A 21,058-nucleotide genomic window follows, 5' to 3' on the forward strand; every position below is an offset into this window, starting at 1 on the left:
AAAAAAAAAATCTAAAATGGTAATATGGGTAAATTGCGTGTTTTGAAATAAAATAAAACCATTGTTGAACACATTCATGCTATTGTCTGTTTATTTATCTAGCCTGGATTTGTTTGCAGCAATAAACAAAAAGAATACATTTTCAGTTAAATAAATTTATTTGTAAAGCTTTTTTTTTTTTTTTTGTGCAAAAATACAAGTATATTTAAAAGACCAAATATTACAAAACTAAAGATCATGGGATTTACCCAATCAACTGTTTGTCCCTATTTATGCGTACAGTACTGAGACAAAAAAAACTTTTTTGCATTTTAAAACGTACAAACCCAACCCAAAACGTACAAAAGATGTAATATATCGCTATCAATTGGATTAGGTGTATGATGGGCCTCCATTTTGGAAATGTGCCAAAAATCCTGGGTTTGTGGACCACTGACCTTTGGTTACAATATTTGCTACTGACATTTCTGTTACATTTTTAGTGCATGACAAAACACACTGAAGATGCTAGCATGAAACATCACCATTCATTTCTCTATGTGAACCCTGTGGAGATTCTTTCTTCAGACCATCTGCTGTAACTCTCCCGTCCTTTGGGGGCGCTGCAGAATGAAGCCCGACTCCTGTGGTGATTAACTTACCAAAGCCTTTCCCTTGGGACACCGCATAGGATGAACGACGCTGAAAGGTACCTCTCCGAAACCTTTGCAGCTCAACAGACTCATTCTTTGAACTGTGTATCTACATGTGTAAAAAGCAAAGTAAGGTGAGCATAATCAATAACACAACATGTAATATATGTTATGTTATGTTATGTTAATTAGAAAAAGTAAGGATCCTACCTTATGTTTGTTGGGGTTTGTTAACACAACACCTAAGGCTCGTATAGTTATTGAGGGGAGGACAGCAATACAGGTGGTCACAAATATGGTCAGCCAAACCTCAGGGGTACTGAAAGCATTTGGTGATGCTCCTGAAAATTCAAGATTCACATATTCAATAAGGAGTTCAACATTAAAGGATTTCTGGCTGAAATTCACTGTAAAGACTTCTTACATTCTTACATTTGCCCTCTGGTGGCCTACATGAATAAATACATCATGCAGGATTCCAGATTTTGAAAACACAAGGAAGGGTTCAAAATTGTGATTCCCATGTCCCAAATTATATTTATATTATAAATAAGGTTAATATAGAAAAATGTTTTAATCAGTTAAAACTGTGTAAAATAAATGTGTAATATATATATATATATATATATATATATATATATATTTAACATGAAAAAGGTTAATAATCATTATTCATATTTATATACATTTTGTCTAATATTTTTTAATGCATTTCATTGCTCATTCAGTTAAGGTTATTTTGAAAATCTATATTATTATTTTTACAAAACCTTTTGCAGTCATTTGTGATTACTGGATAAGTCATGGTAACAACTAAAATCATAGAAATATAATTTTTTGTTATTCTAAGGTCTAAAATAAAAAAAATATATAGTTAAAAATAGCTAAAATGGTTCTTCATAAAGACTGTTTTTAAAAAACAGAAAGCCTGATTAGGTGATATATAGAAAGTTTACTACATGATTAAATGTATTTTGTCTCTTCATCTAGAGATATGCAATTTCTATGAATAATTATTTATCTGCAGACATGAATACCCAGGAAAAAGTAGTCTTTAGGTGAGGCAGTAAAGAGGCGAGTGCTATGGAGAGCCAGTGTGGACAGAAAGAACACCACTAAACTAAAGATGACTGCTGCGATGTTCCACTTGGTCCAGAATTTTGTATGTAGAATAACCTAAAACCGACAAGACACGAACAAGATTACAGTTACCACTGTCACAATTGTTTGTAACGTAAATACTGCAGCCTTTATTTATGCCGTCTATTTACCTCGACAGTGGTGGTGAGCACCACAGACGTTTCCACCGTAACGGCTAAGGTTTGAAAATCGAGAGCAGAGTACTGCAATATTCCCACAGGTATGAAGAAAATGATGATGGAGGTGTAGAGGGAGTAGAGGAGCGTGACGGCCAGAACAAAAGGATTGAAAAGCTGCTTCTTCTGTCCAATGGAGTAGATCTCCGGCCAGCACAGACAGCTCTTGGCACTCACGTCCTATCCCAGTCAATGTAAACAGATAGACTGACAGATGAACCAATCAGCTTTTGGATTTGTTGTGAATGATTGGTCAAAATGCTCTGTATTTGGCTTACCTGTTCAAAAAAACCCACGCACTGTATAGGCAAAGACGTGTACATTGTTGAGTAGAGGCTAATAAACCAGCTCTCGTACATGGGCTGGAAAAAGAGAGCAGAAGATGCACCAAAAAAAGCTGCTGATGTCATTTATTATCAGATAATGTTGCATGTTGATTTTATCTCAAACAGCAGATATTTTCAAAGTGCGGTTGGGGTTGGTGGGTGTAAAGTGGATTAAGTGACCTAGTTGCTCTATACCTGAGCGCTGAAGCCATTGTAGAAACTGTACCAGACGTGAACTAGAGCAAAAGCAGTGGTTTTGTAGAGGAAATAGCGCAGAAGGATGCAGATGCGATGGTAGGACCAGTGCCCGTGCACCAGCAGCAGCCTGCGGAGGAAGCTGAACTGCGCCAGAGCGAAATCTGCATTCTGCACCGCCTGACTTCCCTCCACACCGCAAAGACCCACGCCAATATGTGCCGCTGGTCAATATCGGAGATTTTTATTTTTTAGCAATGTGCAAGATTGATTTATTTAGCCAAATAACAAATAATGATGCATTAAAATAGTTACTGTTTTTTCTCACTCTTGATCATGTTCACGTCGTTGGCACCATCTCCTATTGCCATAGTAATCGAAGTCGAATGTTTCCTGACCATCTCGACCACTTCGGCCTTTTGTGCCGGTGTCACACGGCAGCAGAGCACGGATTGGCACTGATCAGAGAGAGATACAAACTTCGCCCCCCATTCTGGCGTTATGGTAAATTCTGCCTGTAATGTACAGAAAGTAGATAGTAAGACATATTCTGAGATATTATTACAATTTAAAATAACTGTTTTCTATGGTAATATATTTTAAAATGTAATTTATTCCTGTGATGGCAAAGCTGAATTTTCAGCATCATTACTCTAGTCTTCAGTGTCACATGATCCTTCAGAAATCATTCTAATATGCTTATTTGCTGCTTCATATTTGGATTATTTGATGAATAGAAATCTACTAAAATCTTCTATCTAGTCTTTTTTTTTTTGACACTTTTGATAAATTTAATGTGGAAGCTTGTTTTCACCACAGAATAATTTTTTTTACAAAAGGTAATTGCGACTTTTTATCCGTCCTTCGGATGAGACGTTAAACCGAGGTCCTGTTTCTCTGTGGTCAAAAAGAAATCCCAAATTTGCCCAGTGGCCTCTGTCCATCATGGCCTCCTAATCATCCCCATATACTGATTGGCTTCATCACTCGGTCTCCTCTCCACCAATAAGCTTGTGTGTGGTGGGCGTTCTGGCGCAGTATGGCTGCCGTTGCATCATCCAGGTGGTGACTGAGGAGATTCCCCCTTCTATGTAAAGCGCTTTGAGTGCAGAGAAAAGCGCTATGTAAATGTAATTAATTATTATTGTTATTATTTTTTTCTTGCAATTGCGAGTTTACATCTCACAATTCTGACTTCGTTTTTCAGAATTGCGTGATATAAATTCGCAATTGCGAGACACAAAGTCGGAATTGTGTAATATAAAGTCGCAATTGTGAGACAAAGTCAGAATTGCGTGATATAAAGTCGGAATTGCGAGTTATAAAGTCAGAATTGCGTGATATTAGGACGCAATTTCCAGACAAAGTCAAAATTGCGTGATATAAATTCGTGATTGCGAGACATAAAATCAGAATTGCGTTATATGAAGTCGCAATTGCGAGACAAAGTCAGAATTGCGTGGTATAAAGTCGCGATTGTGAGACAAAAAATCAGAATTCCGTGATATAAAGTCAGAATTGCGAGTTATAAAGTCAGAATTGCGTGATATTAGGTCGCAATTTCCAGACAAAGTCAAAATTGCGTGATATAAAGTCGTGATTGCGAGACATAAAATCAGAATTGCGTGATATAAAGTCGCAATTGCGAGACATAAAATCTGAATTGCGTGATATAAAGTCAGAATTGCGAGACAAAGTCAGAATTGCATGATATAAAGTCGGAATTGCGAGTTATAAAGTCGGAATTGCGAGTTATAAAGTCAGAATTGCGTGATATTAGGTCGCAATTTCCAGACAAAGTCAAAATTGCGTGATATAAAGTCGTGATTGCGAAACATAAAATCAGAATTGCGTGATATAAAGTCGCAATTGCGAGACATAAAATCTGAATTTCGTGATATAAAGTCACAATTGCGAGACAAAGTCAGAATTGCATGATATAAAGTCGGAATTGCGAGTTATAAAGTCAGAATTGCGTGATATTAGGTTGCAATTTCCAGACAAAGTCAAAATTGCGTGATATAAAGTCGCGATTGCGAGACATAAAATCAGAATTGCGTGATATAAAGTCGCAATTGCGAGACATAAAATCTGAATTGCGTGATATAAAGTCAGAATTGCGAGACAAAGTCAGAATTGCATGATATAAAGTCGGAATTGCGAGTTATAAAGTCGGAATTGCGAGTTATAAAGTCAGAATTGCGTGATATTAGGTCGCAATTTCCAGACAAAGTCAAAATTGCGTGATATAAAGTCAGAATTGCGAGACAAAGTCAGAATTGCATGATATAAAGTCGGAATTGCGAGTTATAAAGTCAGAATTGCGTGATATTAGGTCGCAATTTCCAGACAAAGTCAAAATTGCGTGATATAAAGTCGCGATTGCGAGACATAAAATCAGAATTGCGTGATATAAAGTCGCAATTGCGAGACATAAAATCAGAATTGCGTGATATAAAGTCGCAATTGCGAAACATAAAATCTGAATTGCGTGATGTAAAGTTGCAATTGCGAGACATAAAATCAGAATTGCGTGATATAAAGTCGCAATTGCGAGACATAAAATCAGAATTGCGTGATATAAAGTCGCAATTGCGAAACATAAAATCTGAATTGCGTGATGTAAAGTTGCAATTGCGAGACATAAAATCAGAATTGCGTGATATAAAGTCGCAATTGCGAGACATAAAATCAGAATTGCATGATATAAAGTCGCAATTGCGAGACATAAAATTTGAATTGCGTGATGTAAAGTTGCAATTGTGAGACAAAGTCAGAACTGCGTGATATAAAGTCGCAATTGCAAGACAAAGTCAATATTGCACGATATAAAGTTGCAATTGCGAGACAAAGTCAGAATTGGGTAATATAAAGTCGTGAGTGCGAGGCAAAGTCGTAATTGCGTGATTTAAAGTCATAATTACCTTTTTTATTTTTTTATTCAGTGGATGAAACAAGCTTCCATAATTTAACGCATTCTTGCTTAACAAAAGTATTAATTTCTCTCATAAGTGTTAATTTTGATCTCACTGACCCTAAACCTTTAAACAGTCGTGATATATATATATTTTTTTTAAACCTTTGGCTTGAAATGCTCACCAGTTCAGGACCCGAGATGACAAGCGCAGCTTTGCTCTTCTCTGCTCTCCTGTCTGTGGTCCAAACCTCTGTCTCTTTAGACATGAGACGAACATCTGGAGAAGGAGACTCTAGAAGCTGCCTGCAGATATTGACAACAGTCATGTTATCTTATATTACGTGTGTACGTGTATCTTTGTAACACTGTGCATATTCTAACCAGGTGCGATGCAACAAATTTCCAGCGCCAAGTATTCTGTCCTCACAATATCACAGCCAATCAGAACATATTAAATGCTTAACAGACAGCTATATTGGCTGCATCCAAAGAAATGTCACCGTGTGTGTGGCTATCTAGTGTGACGTGACAAAAATAGAAACCAATCAAAATGGCCAATTGGTTGTGAATCAGCTTGCATACTTCTACTATGCTTAACTGTTGACAGGTAGCACACACACTTTGAGGCTGTAGTATTCATTAAACAATTGGCGAAAAGTACCAGGATGACTTTCTACTTCCACCAATATTCTGAAGTACACATCCAGAGGACAATTTACTATCAAACAGGGTTAGTGAAAGGCAGTGAAATGAGACAAATAACGCTGGTTGGTCACATAACAATGAAAACATGGCGAATGTTGTATCCGGATGAAATCTACAGAAATAATGGGTCATAAAATTGTGTCATTATCTCAGACCCCCTTCTCGCGTACTGTTTAGGCCTACATGCAAGTTTTAGCTTTTTGCTAAATGTATTACCTTTTAAATTCAACTTTTTGAGTCAAGCATTTAAAAAGCTATTGCTAACAATTACAATGAAAAAATAATAACAATAGTTGTTATTTTTGTTGTTTAATATTTAATTTGAATTTAAGGTTATTTCATTTTAATTGTTAATTATTTATTGTTAATAATTATTTTTATTTGTTACTAAATATTTTATTGCTAATATTTAATTACTATTATTATTATTTTATTTTTTTAAATTTAAAATAATATAATTATACATTTAAAAAGCTATTGCAATTTTGGAGGAAACAATAACAATAGTTGTTATTCTTTATGTTTAATATTTAATTTTCATTTAATGTTATTTCATTTTATTTTTAATTATTTATTGTTAATCATTTTTATTTGTTAATAAATATTTTACTGTTATTTTATTGTTAATTATTATTCTTACTAGTTATTTAAAAAGTATAATTATACATTTAATTATTAATTTTATTAATACAATTATTTATTAATAATACAATAATAATTTGTATTCTTTTATTAATTAATATTATTATTATACACGTATATAAAGAAAAATTAACATACCATTTAAAAAAAATTATGATGTGGACCAAACTAATACAAATTTAGCTTACCATTTAGTTTGGCTAGTTTGCAAATTGTGATGCAGCATTTTGAATTGTCACAGCCACAGCTAATTAAGACAAAAGCTCAGATTAGCATAATAGGAATGTTTCTGACCTAAGCTCCTCCCCTTCAATCAGGATTGTGTCTGGATCCATCAGTTTGCACGCGTATCCCACATTCACAGCCGTTTCTGTTGAAAAGAAGTAGCAGACAACATACATTTATTTTAATTTCGCTTCTTCAAACCAACTTATTTGCTAAAATACAGCACCTGTTTTGTCTCCCGTCAGCACCCACACCTTCACCCCCGCCCTCCGCAGGGAGGCGATGGTCTCGGGTACACCTTCCTGGAGACGATCCTCAATTGCAGTCACACCCAGCAGCTACACAAACAGGATTGTTTTATAACACAATGCTAAACCATTTGATCATTTGCCTTAAGTTGACTCCAGAGACTGATTTGTTTCATAATAACTCCCTTTGAGTACCGTTAAGTCTTTTTCCATTTGATCATATATGTCTTCGAGCGCAGTGTCCTGGTTACCCGTCGCTGTGCCCGCCTGACTGAGGGCGCGGCTCCACTCTGTCCACAGGGTTTCGGGAACAGAGCGCACCGCCACACACAGAGTCCTCAGACAGCCCTGAGCAAACAGCTGACAACCGCACAGACATCCAAACACATGAACAACTGCGTTGTACATCAGCTCTTACTCTACCATGTTTCCTCTTAAAGTCGCCTCACCTCTAGAGCTCTCTCGGTACTTTCCTGAAGTAGCCAGTCCCCCTGAAGCCTCTCCAGAATGACCATATCTGCACCTTTACAGTACAGCTTCAACTGTCCTCCAGGGTCCCGCACTACACACACACACACACCCATACAATTAAGCCCAAAGTATACTTTGATTCTTATGCGTACGCTAGGGTATGTGTACAGTGTGCATAATGTAAATGCCGTGAATTTTTTGCCTCAAATTAGTTTGTCCACACACTCTCATGGAAATTCAGAACCTTTTTACGTTTTTGCAAATTGCCGGAAAATTCGTACAATCTCATTGGTATGTTTTCGTATGATCTGCAATCACACCACTGATGGTTAGGTTTAGGAGTGGATCTTTATTCTCGTATGAATCACATTGTAGGCTACAAATTCATACGAAATTGCCAACTCGTAAAATAGTTATGTGTTCTTATGAAGTTTGGTTGCGACAGCAACAATAGGGCTGGTAAGTCCCGCCCCTTCCGTAAAACCCCGCTGGACCTCTAGGCTGAAAAATCGTCAATGCAAGTGAATGGGAGAAAATAATTATTTTCTGGTCCCGTTTAAATTTTGCCATGTATGTGAACATATGTTGTCTGTGAATTTTTTATATAATCTTTCATGTTACGAGTTTGACAGTATATGGTATGATTCTTCGGCTAGCAGTTGTGGAAAAGACATAACGAGAAAGACTACATGTCGCCTATGTGACGTCACCCCATAAAGTTGACTTACCCGTGGTTTTCACCAACCTCAACGATTTTGTCCTCTCCCTGAAAGAAGGCGATGAAGTGCACCAAAGACACAGTCATGTTTAGCGGGATCCGTGAGCTAGTGTCCGTGTGCGAGTGGTGGTGACGTTTCAAATGCGTCGAAAGCAGCGAAGAGTTGTAGTCCACAAAGTGCTCTCACACAAAGTCTAACCGTATCAAACTTCTACCCGCTAAATTGTAGCATTCTTCACACGAAAGATTATATAAAAAATTCACAGACAACATATGTTCACATTCATGGCACAATTCAAACGGGACCAGAAAATAATTATTTTCTCCCATTCACTTGCATTGACGATTTTTCAACCTAGAGGTCCAGCGGGGTTAGCGAAGGGGGCGGGACTTACCAGCTCTATATACCCTTGCATTAAGGAGCACTAGAGTGAGGGGGTTAAGAAAAACATGCAACTCCAGCTTAAACTAGTAAAAAAAAAATTTTTTGCGCTAATACCCTCTGGAGAGAAATAGCTCAGACACTGGACACAAATTCATCTTTCTAGTGCGCATGTGTTCAGCGGACGCCATCAAATGGAGTATACTTTGAAAGATTACACTTTCGGCTAAACGTGAACGCTAAGAGTTCACGTCATAACTGAAGTATACTTTGGGTTGTAACTTCATCATCAAATTTGACAAAATGCAAATGGAAGTTTTAAAAATGTTTGCAGATAAAATGAAAGACAACAGATTCCAATCAATGTTGTTTTGGACCCCACTGACTTCTTCAGAATATTTTATTGTTTGGAATGACATGAAGATGAGTAAATGACAGAATTTTCATTTATCGGTGAACTATCCCTTTAAAGGTTAGTCATATAAAGTGATCGAGTCTCTTCAGAAAATTTGGACTAAACCGCTCAATTCATATGGATTAGTTTTACGATCTCTTTATGAACTTTTTGAAGCTCTCAAAGTGTCAGTTGCGTAGGGACAGGAAGCTCTCAGATTTCATTAAAAAGATCTTCATTTGTGTTCCGAAGATGAACTATAGTCTTATGGGTTTGGAACGACATGAGGGTGAGTAAATGATGACAGAATTAAAATTGGTGAACTAACCCTTTAAGAGCAGTTGTTGAAACTCACCCAGCACTGACATGCGTCTCCTCTTGCTGGTGAAGTCCAGGATGGCCAGGAGCTGATAGTTTCTCGTCATGCCCATCTCGCTGATGGTGAGAGTCTCTCGTGTGCGAGACAGAAACACCCAACCGAGCTCCCGCGCTGCACAGACCAGAGCTTCTTCATCTGGAGAGGCAGCCTGGTAATGAGGTAAACCTGTATTCATAAAACACAATTTACTTTTTTACGTGTCTTTCTATTTTATGATTGTTTCAGTGCAATATCAGTGCATCTGGCATCTGTTCATTAGGGTTAAAGCATCAAAAAGGTGTAGGCACCTATTGTATTTGTTCATATTATTCTTATTCTAATTCTGACTGGTTTAAGGTAAAAAAGGAAGGTCTGACCTTCAGTATGAGCAGTTTTGAATAGCGCCACGACAGCTTAAAAGTTAGTCTGTTAAACGATTAAAAAGTTTGGGGTCAGTAAGATTTGTTTTTTAAAGGGGTCATATAATGCAATTTTTTGTACAAGTTATTATGATTCTTTAGGGTCTAAATGAAAAGTTTGTAATACACTTTAATTAAAAATGATCATTAGTATTGTAAGAAAACACTAATTTTACCTGGTCAAAAACAGCTCTGTTTTCAGCACACCATTTAAGTGCATGTGTCTTTAAATGATAATGAGCTTTGCTCACCCCGCCCCTCTGTTCTGTGCGTACACAGTTTGTAATAACACAATAACCATAACGCGTTGTTCATTATAAACTTGGGATTATGAATTATATTGAGAACGTCGTACATAGAAAACATGCCGTAATGTACCCTGAGTGTAAACCTTAGCTGCATTCATCGTGAAGCGTGCAAGCGATTTGCAAAGATTAATATAAAGGTTAATAAAACGTTACACTCACTTCTTCTGGAGGTGCAGCAGGAACACGAATAGTTGGTATCGATCCTTTTTTCAGGAGCAGCTTCTCAGCAAAACCAGCTTTATACTGACCCTCCTTTATAAAGCAGTCTGGTGATAAATGATTCGCGCAAACATGAAAGCATTGCTGTTGATCGTGGGGAATATTCCCTTCGAAAACAAAACTCAGCCACTGCGTCTTCAGCGGTTCGGATTTAGGAACATCAAAATGACTGCTGTGTTCCTTATTACACCCAAGAACAGAACACCACAATCGCTTAGACGCCATTCTGCTCCTGCGTATCAACAATGTCCGCGCGGACTATGATGACAGCTCGCTCAGGGCGGGTCTGTGTTGAAACGCTGCTGTCAATCAACAATCGTGGGAGGGGCATCCGACCGTGTGACGTCACACGGTCAGACGGCTCGATTTGAGATGGGGGAAAACATATAAGGAGATAAACCATTATATGATGGTTGTGTACAGGCACTGCCAACACACATTTCAGTACAATCAACTTGTAAAAGTGCATGTACCATTATATGACCCCTTTAAGAAATTAATACTTTTATTCAACAAGGACACATTAAGTTGATTAAAAGTGACAGTAAAGACTTATTTAATGTTACAAAACATTTCTATTTTAAATACATGCTGTTCTTTTGAACTTTCTTTTCCATTCATCAAAGAATCCTGAAAAAAAGGCATTACGGTTTCCACAAAAATATTAAATCGTTTTCAACATTGATAATAATAAGAAATGTTTCTTGAGCAGCAAATCAGCATTTTAGAGTGATTTCTAAAGGATCGTGTGACACTGAAGACTGGAGTAATGATGCTGTAAATTTAGCTTTCACATCACAGGAATAAATTACATTTTCAAATATATTCAATTATTTTAAATTGTAATAATATTTCACAAAATTACTGTTTTTACTGTATTTTTTTATGCTGTCTTGATGAGCATAAGAGATTTCCTTTAAAAAAAAAAACATTTAAAAAATGACACGACCCCAAACGTGTTTGCTGACAATCTGCATGGTCAATAACCAATTTTTTAGACCAAACAGAAAAAGGGGGGTTTTGAACATGTGATTCTTCTGCACTGGGAGTAATGTCCTGTTGATCAATGTTAACTTTGGGGCCCCCTGGTGGCCAATAGTCGTATATTCTAATAAAATCTATTGTATTGCTGCCCCTTTAATTATATCTTGCAGCTATATTTGAATCATTTCATCTTCCTTACCTCTAGCAAACACAATGTTGTGATAAATTGTGATAATGGCAGAATAAGTGGCATTTCTACCAACCATCCCTCCACTCGCTCATGACAGTGTGACAAAGGGCCAGAGCGGTGAAGAACTCTTGGCACTCAGGGCTGCTCCGTTCACGCAGCTTGTCCACCAATCGCTGGTCGGAAAACTTCATTCCACCACAGGAAAACCGGTTCCAGCTTAAGTCTAGTGGCTTGATATAGAAATAAAATAGCTTTAGAAATAAAAGTGTGATGTGTTCTGGGTCAGTAGATTTAAACAGGAATAAATGAATCTCTTAAATCCTACCTTGAATTCCCCTGCCATGTCACCTGAACAAACAGACAGATGTCATTATTGACGTTTTAAAATACAGAAGGCTGAAAAGAGTGTCAAAGAAATTGACGGACCGTAAATGTGTCCGGCGATGAAGCACTGACGAAAGAGCAGACGGTTTTGCGTGAGAGTGCCGGTTTTGTCGCTGAGCAGGTGGCCCACCTGACCCAATTCCTCATTCAGGGTGGTTGTCCGGGCCTGAGCTGGGCTGTCATTGTCCTCCCAGTACATCTCAACATCCCGGCCAATCAGGTAACAGTGCACCACGTGGATCACTTCAAATCTGGTGTGGGACAACGAATCAGTGAGCAAAATATTCCGAGATAAAAGGATCTAAATCTCAAAGGAAGGCATCATGAGAATATGGAGAGCCACTGTTACGTTATATAGAGAGATATGGGCATAGAAGGACTAAGCAAAATGATGTAGCCCCAGAAGGAGAGGAAGCCCAGGTAGGCAGGCGAGGAGTCACGCTGCAAGACAGTCACAACTTCGTACTGAGGGGAAACCCTGTACTCAAATAACCCCGCGCCCACAGCGAGGAGGAGAGCCGTCGTCAGCATGAAGAGCAGAATCTGAAACATGAGATATAGATATATATGAGATATAAATAATATTAGTTTGTCAGCCTCAGGTGGTCAATATACTATAAACATACATAAAATACAAATTTGCATTTTTGTTATCAACATTTGAAACCCCTAAATTATGTTTTAAATTTATTTCTAGAAATAAACATTAAATAATATTTATACTGTACATATAAACTTTAATTGTCTTATTTAGAAGATTATTTAATTATATTTTTGGTAAATTAGGTTAAGTATTTCTTACTACAAATAACTGATTATGTACAAATATGATATGATATTTACATATGGTTACATATTTTAATGGTTTTATATAGGCAAGAAGGTCAAGCAAGCTACTGGCCATGCTAGGTCAATTTTATGTTAGATAATAGTTGATACAGTATCTATATCAACTAAGAGTTACATATTAAGTTTCTTCCTCTCTCTTACCACCAACACCGTTTTGTTTAGTAATATTTCCACCCGTGTTTTCTTCAGTTTCAGACTGCCACAGTTTTGCAGAATTTTACTATCCGAGCCTGTTGAGGTCAAAGAAATCCATTTCATTTTTCATTTGTCTCAGGCCATTTCTACAGAACCCCTCAAGGGACATGGTGATGGGAGCAAAAAAATATATTTCAATGCTTTTGCATTCTCTCGCAAAAGTTTGCTTTCCCCCAAAAACGTTGCATTTTTGCAAGTTTCTCAGGGCAAATGGAAAATGTTGGCGAGAATGCGAAAGCATTGACGTATTAACACATTTTTCCTCCCTTCTCATTTTTTTCCATCAACATGTCCATTTAGGGGCTCCGTGCATTTCAACCAGCTGTCAGCATTCACCTTAATAGCACAGATTTGACTTACCTGTGTATATAGCCAGTCCATAGGCTGTGTCTGTGTTTCGCAGTACAGTTCCTCGGAGGAGCAGGTGGTCTGTGTCCAGAAGGTGGCGCTCTCCTTTCCAATGCAACTCACCTTTGAAAGAATGCAGATTACCATTTGGTTCCTCACACCACACAATACCTGAGGTATAAAAGAGGGAGAGCGAAAGCTTATCTTTTGGTCACTACGAATGAATGGCTCCAATGTTTGCCCAAAGAGTCCATACAAACCATCAAAAGACCCCAGGGTTTGCTTAGCTGACTCTCCATTCAGCTCAGCATGAGTTACAGCCAGAGCCTGGCGAAACTTCAAGTTGGTTTCTCTGCAAACAGCCGAATAATACAGTGAAAACATGCTACGTTAGCATTAGAGCTTATTTTCCACTACATGGTATGTTTGAGGGGTTTTTTTCACCATAATAATCAAGTTCATAAAAAAACAAGTTCATAGAACTGCTTTGGCTATCACAGTGACCATTTGTTTATCTTTTTTTTTTTGTGATGTCATTCTAAATAGGTTAAACAGCATAATAATACGTGAAGCCATGCAAGCTAATTTTCCACAACATGGTATATATATATATATATATATATATATATATATATATATTTTACCATAAGAAACAATAGTTTATAGAACTGCTTTGAATATCACAATGACCATTTATTTATCATTTTTGAGTACGATGTCATTCTGAGTAGTTTAGCCCAAACAGTAGAACAATACCATGAAAAAGAAATGCTAGTTAGCATTTGTGCTAATTTTCCACAACTTGTGTATTATTACATGGTATATTTGAGGGTTTATTTCACCATAATAATTCATAAAAACAAGTTTACAGAACTGCTTTGAATATCACAGTGACCATTTGTTTATCTTTTTCTTTTTTTTTGTGATGTCATTCTGAGTAGTTTAGCCCAAACAGCAGAACAATACCATGAAAAAGAAATGCTAGTTAGCATTTGTGCTAATTTTCCACAACTTGTGTATTATTACATGGTATATTTGAGGGTTTATTTCACCATAATAATTCATAAAAACAAGTTTACAGAACTGCTTTGAATGTCACAGTGACCATTTGTTTATCATTTTTGTGTGTGATATCATTCTGAGTAGTTTAGCAGTTAGCTTTTAGCTGCCGTGAGAAGTTCTGGCGTCTGTCCAGGGTGAGATGCGCTTCTTACCCATCAATGTCTGCCGTTTCTACATAGCAAAGGCTGTGTGGCTCAGTGCTGCACAAGAGTAGCAGATCTGCCTAAAAGAGAGAAACTTTATGGGCGCCAAACGTAGCTAAACATGTCTGTAGTTAACCTGAAGGTAGGAAATGACTTGATCTATCCACTACGAATCAATTTGAGACAAAAAAAAATGGTTTGGTATTTGTGTGTAGAGCAAAGAAATTTAAAATTTTAAACATGATAATATTTAAGTGTCCAGATACTTTTTTGGGCTGCTGTAGCTGGGTTAGAAACACAGATGCACACACTCACAGGTATGACCTTGTCCTTATGAATCCGGAGAATGTCACCAACACGTACATCTTTCCACTTAACAGTTTCAAAGCTGGAAAGGAGATATTCAAGAGAGGAAGACTTTTGAAGTGAAAGATTCTCTGTAAATCTAAACTCGGATGATGATGTGTTTGTTTTGCTTCTGAGGAGCTTTGGTCTCAACTATCTCCAGGCCAGTATTACTTACCCCTCAGGAGTGAGAATGTCACACGGGCGCTGGTTAATTTGCACATCACTTCGTCGTCGCCCCTGAGAGGCATAGGAGCAGAGGGAGCATTATGCATAGATGTGGGAGTAATTGGAAAATGGCTGAAAACTGAGCTGCTACTACTGGTCTCCAAACTTCTATATTAGTGAAAATAGTTTAAAAGTATCGGTTGAGAGAATGACAAGAATGATAGACTCACCACGTCGGTAGCCAGATCTTTAAAACCACGCACAAGCAAAACAAATAGCAAAGGAAGCATTGTGCTGTACCAAGGGATTGTTGCAATTATAGGAACACACTGTAAATGAAACCAAAGATGTACAAAACAGCTTCAATTTTCACTTAAATTAGGAAACTTGTTGAATTATGTATTTATATATAATTATAAACAATGTATTGTTATTAGATGTATATATATGTGTGTGTGTGTGAGTGTGTATGAATATAAATTGTATAAAAATATATAATTTGTTATAAATATATACACACACATATATATACATATACACACACTCAAATATACACTTAAAGTAGTTTGAAACACCCAAATCTTTAGCCTTGAATTGTATATTACATTTTAAAACAAAGAAATACAATAATGTAAAATGATTAAGGAATATTTAATATCCGGCACTCCATGAAGAACTGTTGCTCTGTTATATATTATATATTATATATATATATATATATACACACATACATACTCACAGGATCACATGGCTTACAAAAATCTTCATAAAATATACGTAAAATATATGTTGAGGCGTATGAAGCTAATCCATCACGCCAGTTCCAAAACAGACTTAAATAGGGTCAAGAATAATATATAATAGCCAATGTTAAAGCTGTCAAGTACTCCAAGATTTATGAATAGAAACTCAAATATTTACTCTATACAAATTAAGTGATCTTTGAAAGGGTGAATGCCATTTTCAGCCATGAAAATGCCATGACTATATGTAATTTTGTCTTTTTCAAACAGCAGGTGTTTTCGACTCACTATTTGCAAAAGAACATTCATCATTTCATCATGAACTCGAGCGGCCACCTTGAACTATAGTATTCTATAGTATTTACAGGGGGAAATAATGTGCTAGTCAAATATTCTGCATGAATACAAGCTGCATGAACCTTTGTATCACAGAAAAACTCCACAAACCTGCAAAACCACAATAAGTAGGAAGAAAAGATTCGCCGCTCGTTGGAACTGTTCATACAGGTTAAGGGGCAAAAAGGTCAGAGGGGTGTATTTGTAGCTCCGCACCACATTGTCCTGGCAACAAAACCCATTAGGAACATGTCAAGTAATGAATAAAACTTATCACTTGCTTTCAAACCAGCTGAAAACAGCAACATATGAAGCAGAAGGCAGCCCAAAGGTATCAAATGTTGTTCAACGCTTCCATAACTACTTCTCCCTAGCCAATATGAATCAAAAAGGTTTCTCACGTACAGCGTAACGCCCCCAGCGGAAACAGAGGAAAGATCTGCGGCGACAGGACTGATGAAAATGACGGCCGTTGGCCCGCACCTCCCAACTGACTCCTGAGGGGTTAAAGTAAAGAAAAGGTGATTGAACATCACATCATCCAAAACGTTCAATGTTAGAAAGGAATCACTCTAATAATTGGACATTTTTTACACTAAAATGTGGGTAATATAAAAAGCATGCATTTAATACATCATTTCCTGAAGTGGTTTACTGATTGTGATTTCTGCTATAATTATTGTAGCATGCAATGTGTGAGTTATAGACACTGTAGACTCAAATGTATTTGTTTTATTCGCTTTTTACATTTCATAACGGTAACATTCATAAAGACAACTACAAAGATATTTTAGGGGGAAAACAAATGCTTCTCACCTCCATCAGAGGTATTAAATATCATTTAATTATATTTCCAAGCTGAATAAAAATAAAGTCTTCCCACAACATATTCTGAGGTTTGTTGAAACGCTCAGATGTTGGTCTGTCTTAACTCTTGCCATTTGGCAAGATAAACCTAAATTAAAACATTTAATGTGGAGGATATTTATACCATTATATTTTATAGGATAACTCTAGTTTTCTGTTCATTTTGGACAAGCTGAATAAGAGCATATAAAGGCTTGTGAATGTGTAATAAAATGTCAGTCATAACCAACCTCTCTCAGTCTTGCTACCGGCCATTATGGAGTAATACACAGAGATTGAGACTGTTGTGGAAAAGAAGGATGAAAACCATATTAACAGAGGTCAGTTTGACAGTGGCCAGTATCGCAGGCACTTGCGTAAAATCTGTTATTCATTAGACTGTTTCCATGCTTACCTGGGACAAATAGAAAGAGTCATCAAACAACTAGCACGTTATATATTATGACAGAAATAAATGTTTAAATATATAATTTAGTAGTATTTAAAAAAAATGGTAAGTTCATTTTATTTAATTATATATATATATATATATATATATATATATATATATATATATATATATATATGCTATATATTATTTATATTATAATAAAAATGTTTATAAATGTTTAAAAGTTATTATATACTTGTAATATACTGACATACTTCATAAATTAAATAAATAAAGGAATACATGTATATGTATTTTTAATGTTACAATATATAATTAAAAATAAAATATACTAACATTAGTAAAATATATATTTGTTTATAAATATAAATTGAAATATTTCAAATGTATTATATAATCAAATGGCATACTACATAAATTAAATAAATGTGTACATATTATACATATATATATATATATATACACATACATACATATATATACATATATATATATATATATACATATATATGTGTGTGTGTGTGCGCGTGTATGTATGTGTGTGTGTGTGTGTGTGTGTGTGTGTGTGTGTGTGTGTGTGTGTGTGTGTGTGTGTGTGTGTGTGTATATGTATGTATGTATATATATGTATGTGTGTGTGTGTGTATATATTATATACATATATATACACATATATACACACACACACACACATACACATATATATATATATATATATATATATATATATATATACTGTATATACAGTACTATTTAATACCTGGTGCATAAAATAATACTGGATTATATGATAAATGCAAACATGATGAAATATGAACAGATTCAGAAGCATGTGAACACTGAGGAATATCCAATTTAGCATCACCTGTCCCATTCCTTTCTTTAGGAACGGGAATACATTCCATTCAGAAATAAAGACACAGTAACACTCATGTCTGATTATAGTCCAGTTATTTTAAGCCTTGAACAAAAATTGCAACAGAAGCAAACTCAACTGATTTTGTATCCTCAATATGTCCTGAGTAAGGAAAAAAAAGTCCTGAAGAATCCCGTTAGGGGAAGTTTCGAAAAAGACCCAAATATAGCCTATTCATATGCCTATTCATTCTTTTTCTTACGTGAATAGGTTAAAAATTATAACCTTTAGATATCACCATGAAAATTACTTCATGATACTTCATATCACCATGAGTTGATTACTTACATCAAGACAAACAAATAAAATTGAAATTGTTTGTTAATATGAACAAATGGTGCATAATCTAATTATGTATTTGCTAATTTGCATAAATACCACAACAGATCTAAACATTGGGTATAGCCAGGTGAAAATGTCTTGTTGAATCTTGTTGACACATAACAGTAAAATACTTGATGTTAAGGTCTGAATGGAACCTATTTAGGCTACCCATGAACATTAATACATAGAGGCAGGAAGAAGTACTTTAAACCAGCTTTTATTAATTATTATAGCAGAGATGGGGTTTGGGGCTGGGTCCGTGGGACTGTTTCTGGGGATTCACTTTTTATTTTACTTACCTTTTGTCTTCTGCATTCTCCTTACCATTGTCTCCTGTTCTTCCCTCAGACTCGTCCCCCAGAAACAGTCCCACGGACCCAGCCCCAAACCCCATCTCTTAAAAATTAATAAAGGCTGGTTTCTAAAGTACTTCTTCCTGCCTCTATGTATTAATGCTCATGGGTAGCCTAAATAGGTTCCATTCAGACCTTAACATCAAGTATTTTACTGTTATGTGTCAACAAGATTCAACAAGACATTTTCACCTGGCTATACCCAATGTTTAGATCTGTTGTGGTCTTTATGCAAATTAGCACATAAGTAATTAGATTATGCACCGTTTGTCCATGTTAACAGACAATTTAAAAAAACGTGTAATACATTTTTTGTTTGTTTTGATGCAAGTAATCAACTCAGTAATTTTCATGGTGATATCTAAAGGTTAAAAATGTTACCCTATTCACGTAAGAAAAAGAATGAATATAAGCTATATTTGGGTCTTTTTAGAAACTTTCCCCTAATGGGATTCTTCTGGGCTTTTTTTTTTTTTCCTTACTCAGGACATATTGAGGATACAAAATCAGTTGAGTTAGCTTCTGTTGCAATTTGTTCAACCTTTTTTCATAAAATGACTGGACTATTAGTCAAACTAAGTGCTAAACTGTGAACACTGGGGAGTTTCACCTACAAAACACCTCACCTGCTAAATGTTTTTTGTTCCTTGATCACAGATCCCAAAGGGCTCACTTTCCACGCTCTTCTCCCAGGCGTCTCATCCAGGTAGCAGATCCAGTAAATCACAGATCCAGGTGTTCCTCGCGGCAACAAACCCCTGAATCTCATGCATACATGTTAGCGCATTTGTTGAATCATGTCTTTTTCGCTCTTCTGTTTATCTCTAGTGTTGTATTTGGGAATAAACTCCTCTCAAACCTCCTTCTCTCCTGCTCTATCTCCTCCCCTCTCCATATCTCCTCCCTCTCAAATGCACGACTGGGGAATTTGTGCAAATGCGCTCCACCAGGTAAAGGAGGGGGCTGGAACTCGATATGCAACTATCCAGCAGCACAGGTGGGAAAAGAAGCGGAGAGAATAAAAGACGGGAATAATGTAGGCCTAACATAAAAAGTTGGGAAAGGAATGGAAAAAAGCAACAAGACTTAAGTTCGTATTTCGTAAAATAAATTGTAAAACTACCGCCGAAACTTTTTACGCCCTCAATAGATCCCTTGGGATCTTATTGCCGCAACCACTGATGTAAATATTGCGTTTTGGGGGAGACAAGACCCCGACAGCTCTTCAAATATATTTTGGACGCGGATAAGATATTCGAGTTGTATAGCCTAATCTTGCTTGCTAGAATAAAGTTCCCTGCAACGTTCAAAACAATCGGCCTAGCAACAAGAATGTGAATGAACTGACTCTGAATTTTAGTATTGCTTCTAATATGAGCATCCTTTTTCAAATACAAGGTCAATTGATTTTCACTAATGACAAAACAAAAAATTATCCGTGAATTTATGGAACTAAGCTTTAGGAGCTTTCCATCTATACTCTCTCCTCCCTGTTACGTTGCATTCGGAGATCGACTATTTTTGACTGTCAAAATGCCGGCGGACACAGCTATAGTGAGTTGTTCAAAATCTTTATTTTTAGTAAACTCTGTGTTCACAAACAATGTTCTCAATGCTCGAGTTCATGTGTAGAGCCCCTGGTGATACTTCACTGTTTTAAAAATAGCGATTTTGATGCTATCATAGATAGTAGTGCAGCACACTGCGGTCAAGTGGGCCGCGCGTTGAAAATACACATTTTTTTTAGTATGCGCGTCTATTTGTGTAGCTACTTACGGTATGGGTGCTGGAAGCATAGATGGCTGGAAGAGCCCAAAATGGGTTTTAAGACACATTTTCTGCTATTTTCCATCTTATTAGGACACAAATAATTAAATTTCATGATTTTTTTTTTAAATACGACTTTTAATTGTGTTTAATCTTTATTATTTTAATGTTTGTAGGCCTATGATTTACATTAATTATTACATAATTTATTCATGTTT

At 36.3% G+C, this 21,058-nt stretch overlaps 1 protein-coding gene across 1 annotated transcript; it reads right to left on the reverse strand.

The window, feature by feature from the left end:
• Positions 1-143: 143 nt before the first annotated feature.
• Positions 144-19,851, reverse strand: atp8b3 (ATPase phospholipid transporting 8B3). The gene is made up of 28 exons (XM_084415959.1): positions 19,700-19,851; positions 17,320-17,370; positions 16,628-16,719; positions 16,334-16,447; positions 15,374-15,472; positions 15,154-15,215; positions 14,946-15,018; positions 14,640-14,710; positions 13,686-13,777; positions 13,438-13,596; positions 13,024-13,112; positions 12,383-12,576; positions 12,076-12,284; positions 11,975-11,997; positions 11,723-11,879; positions 9,527-9,715; positions 7,656-7,768; positions 7,402-7,566; positions 7,185-7,296; positions 7,028-7,103; positions 5,569-5,689; positions 2,798-2,984; positions 2,470-2,693; positions 2,227-2,310; positions 1,904-2,128; positions 1,670-1,808; positions 843-973; positions 144-741 (listed from the first exon to the last, which is right to left on the reverse strand). Exons 2-28 carry the CDS (start codon positions 17,342-17,344, stop codon positions 508-510), a joined length of 3,459 nt encoding a protein of 1,152 aa, XP_084272085.1. The 5' UTR covers positions 17,345-17,370; positions 19,700-19,851; the 3' UTR covers positions 144-507.
• Between the last annotated feature and the right edge of the window lie 1,207 nt (positions 19,852-21,058).

The sequence above is a fragment of the Rutilus rutilus genome (assembly GCF_951802725.1).
Source record: "Rutilus rutilus genome assembly, chromosome: 8".
NCBI classification, from domain to species: domain Eukaryota; kingdom Metazoa; phylum Chordata; class Actinopteri; order Cypriniformes; family Leuciscidae; genus Rutilus; species Rutilus rutilus.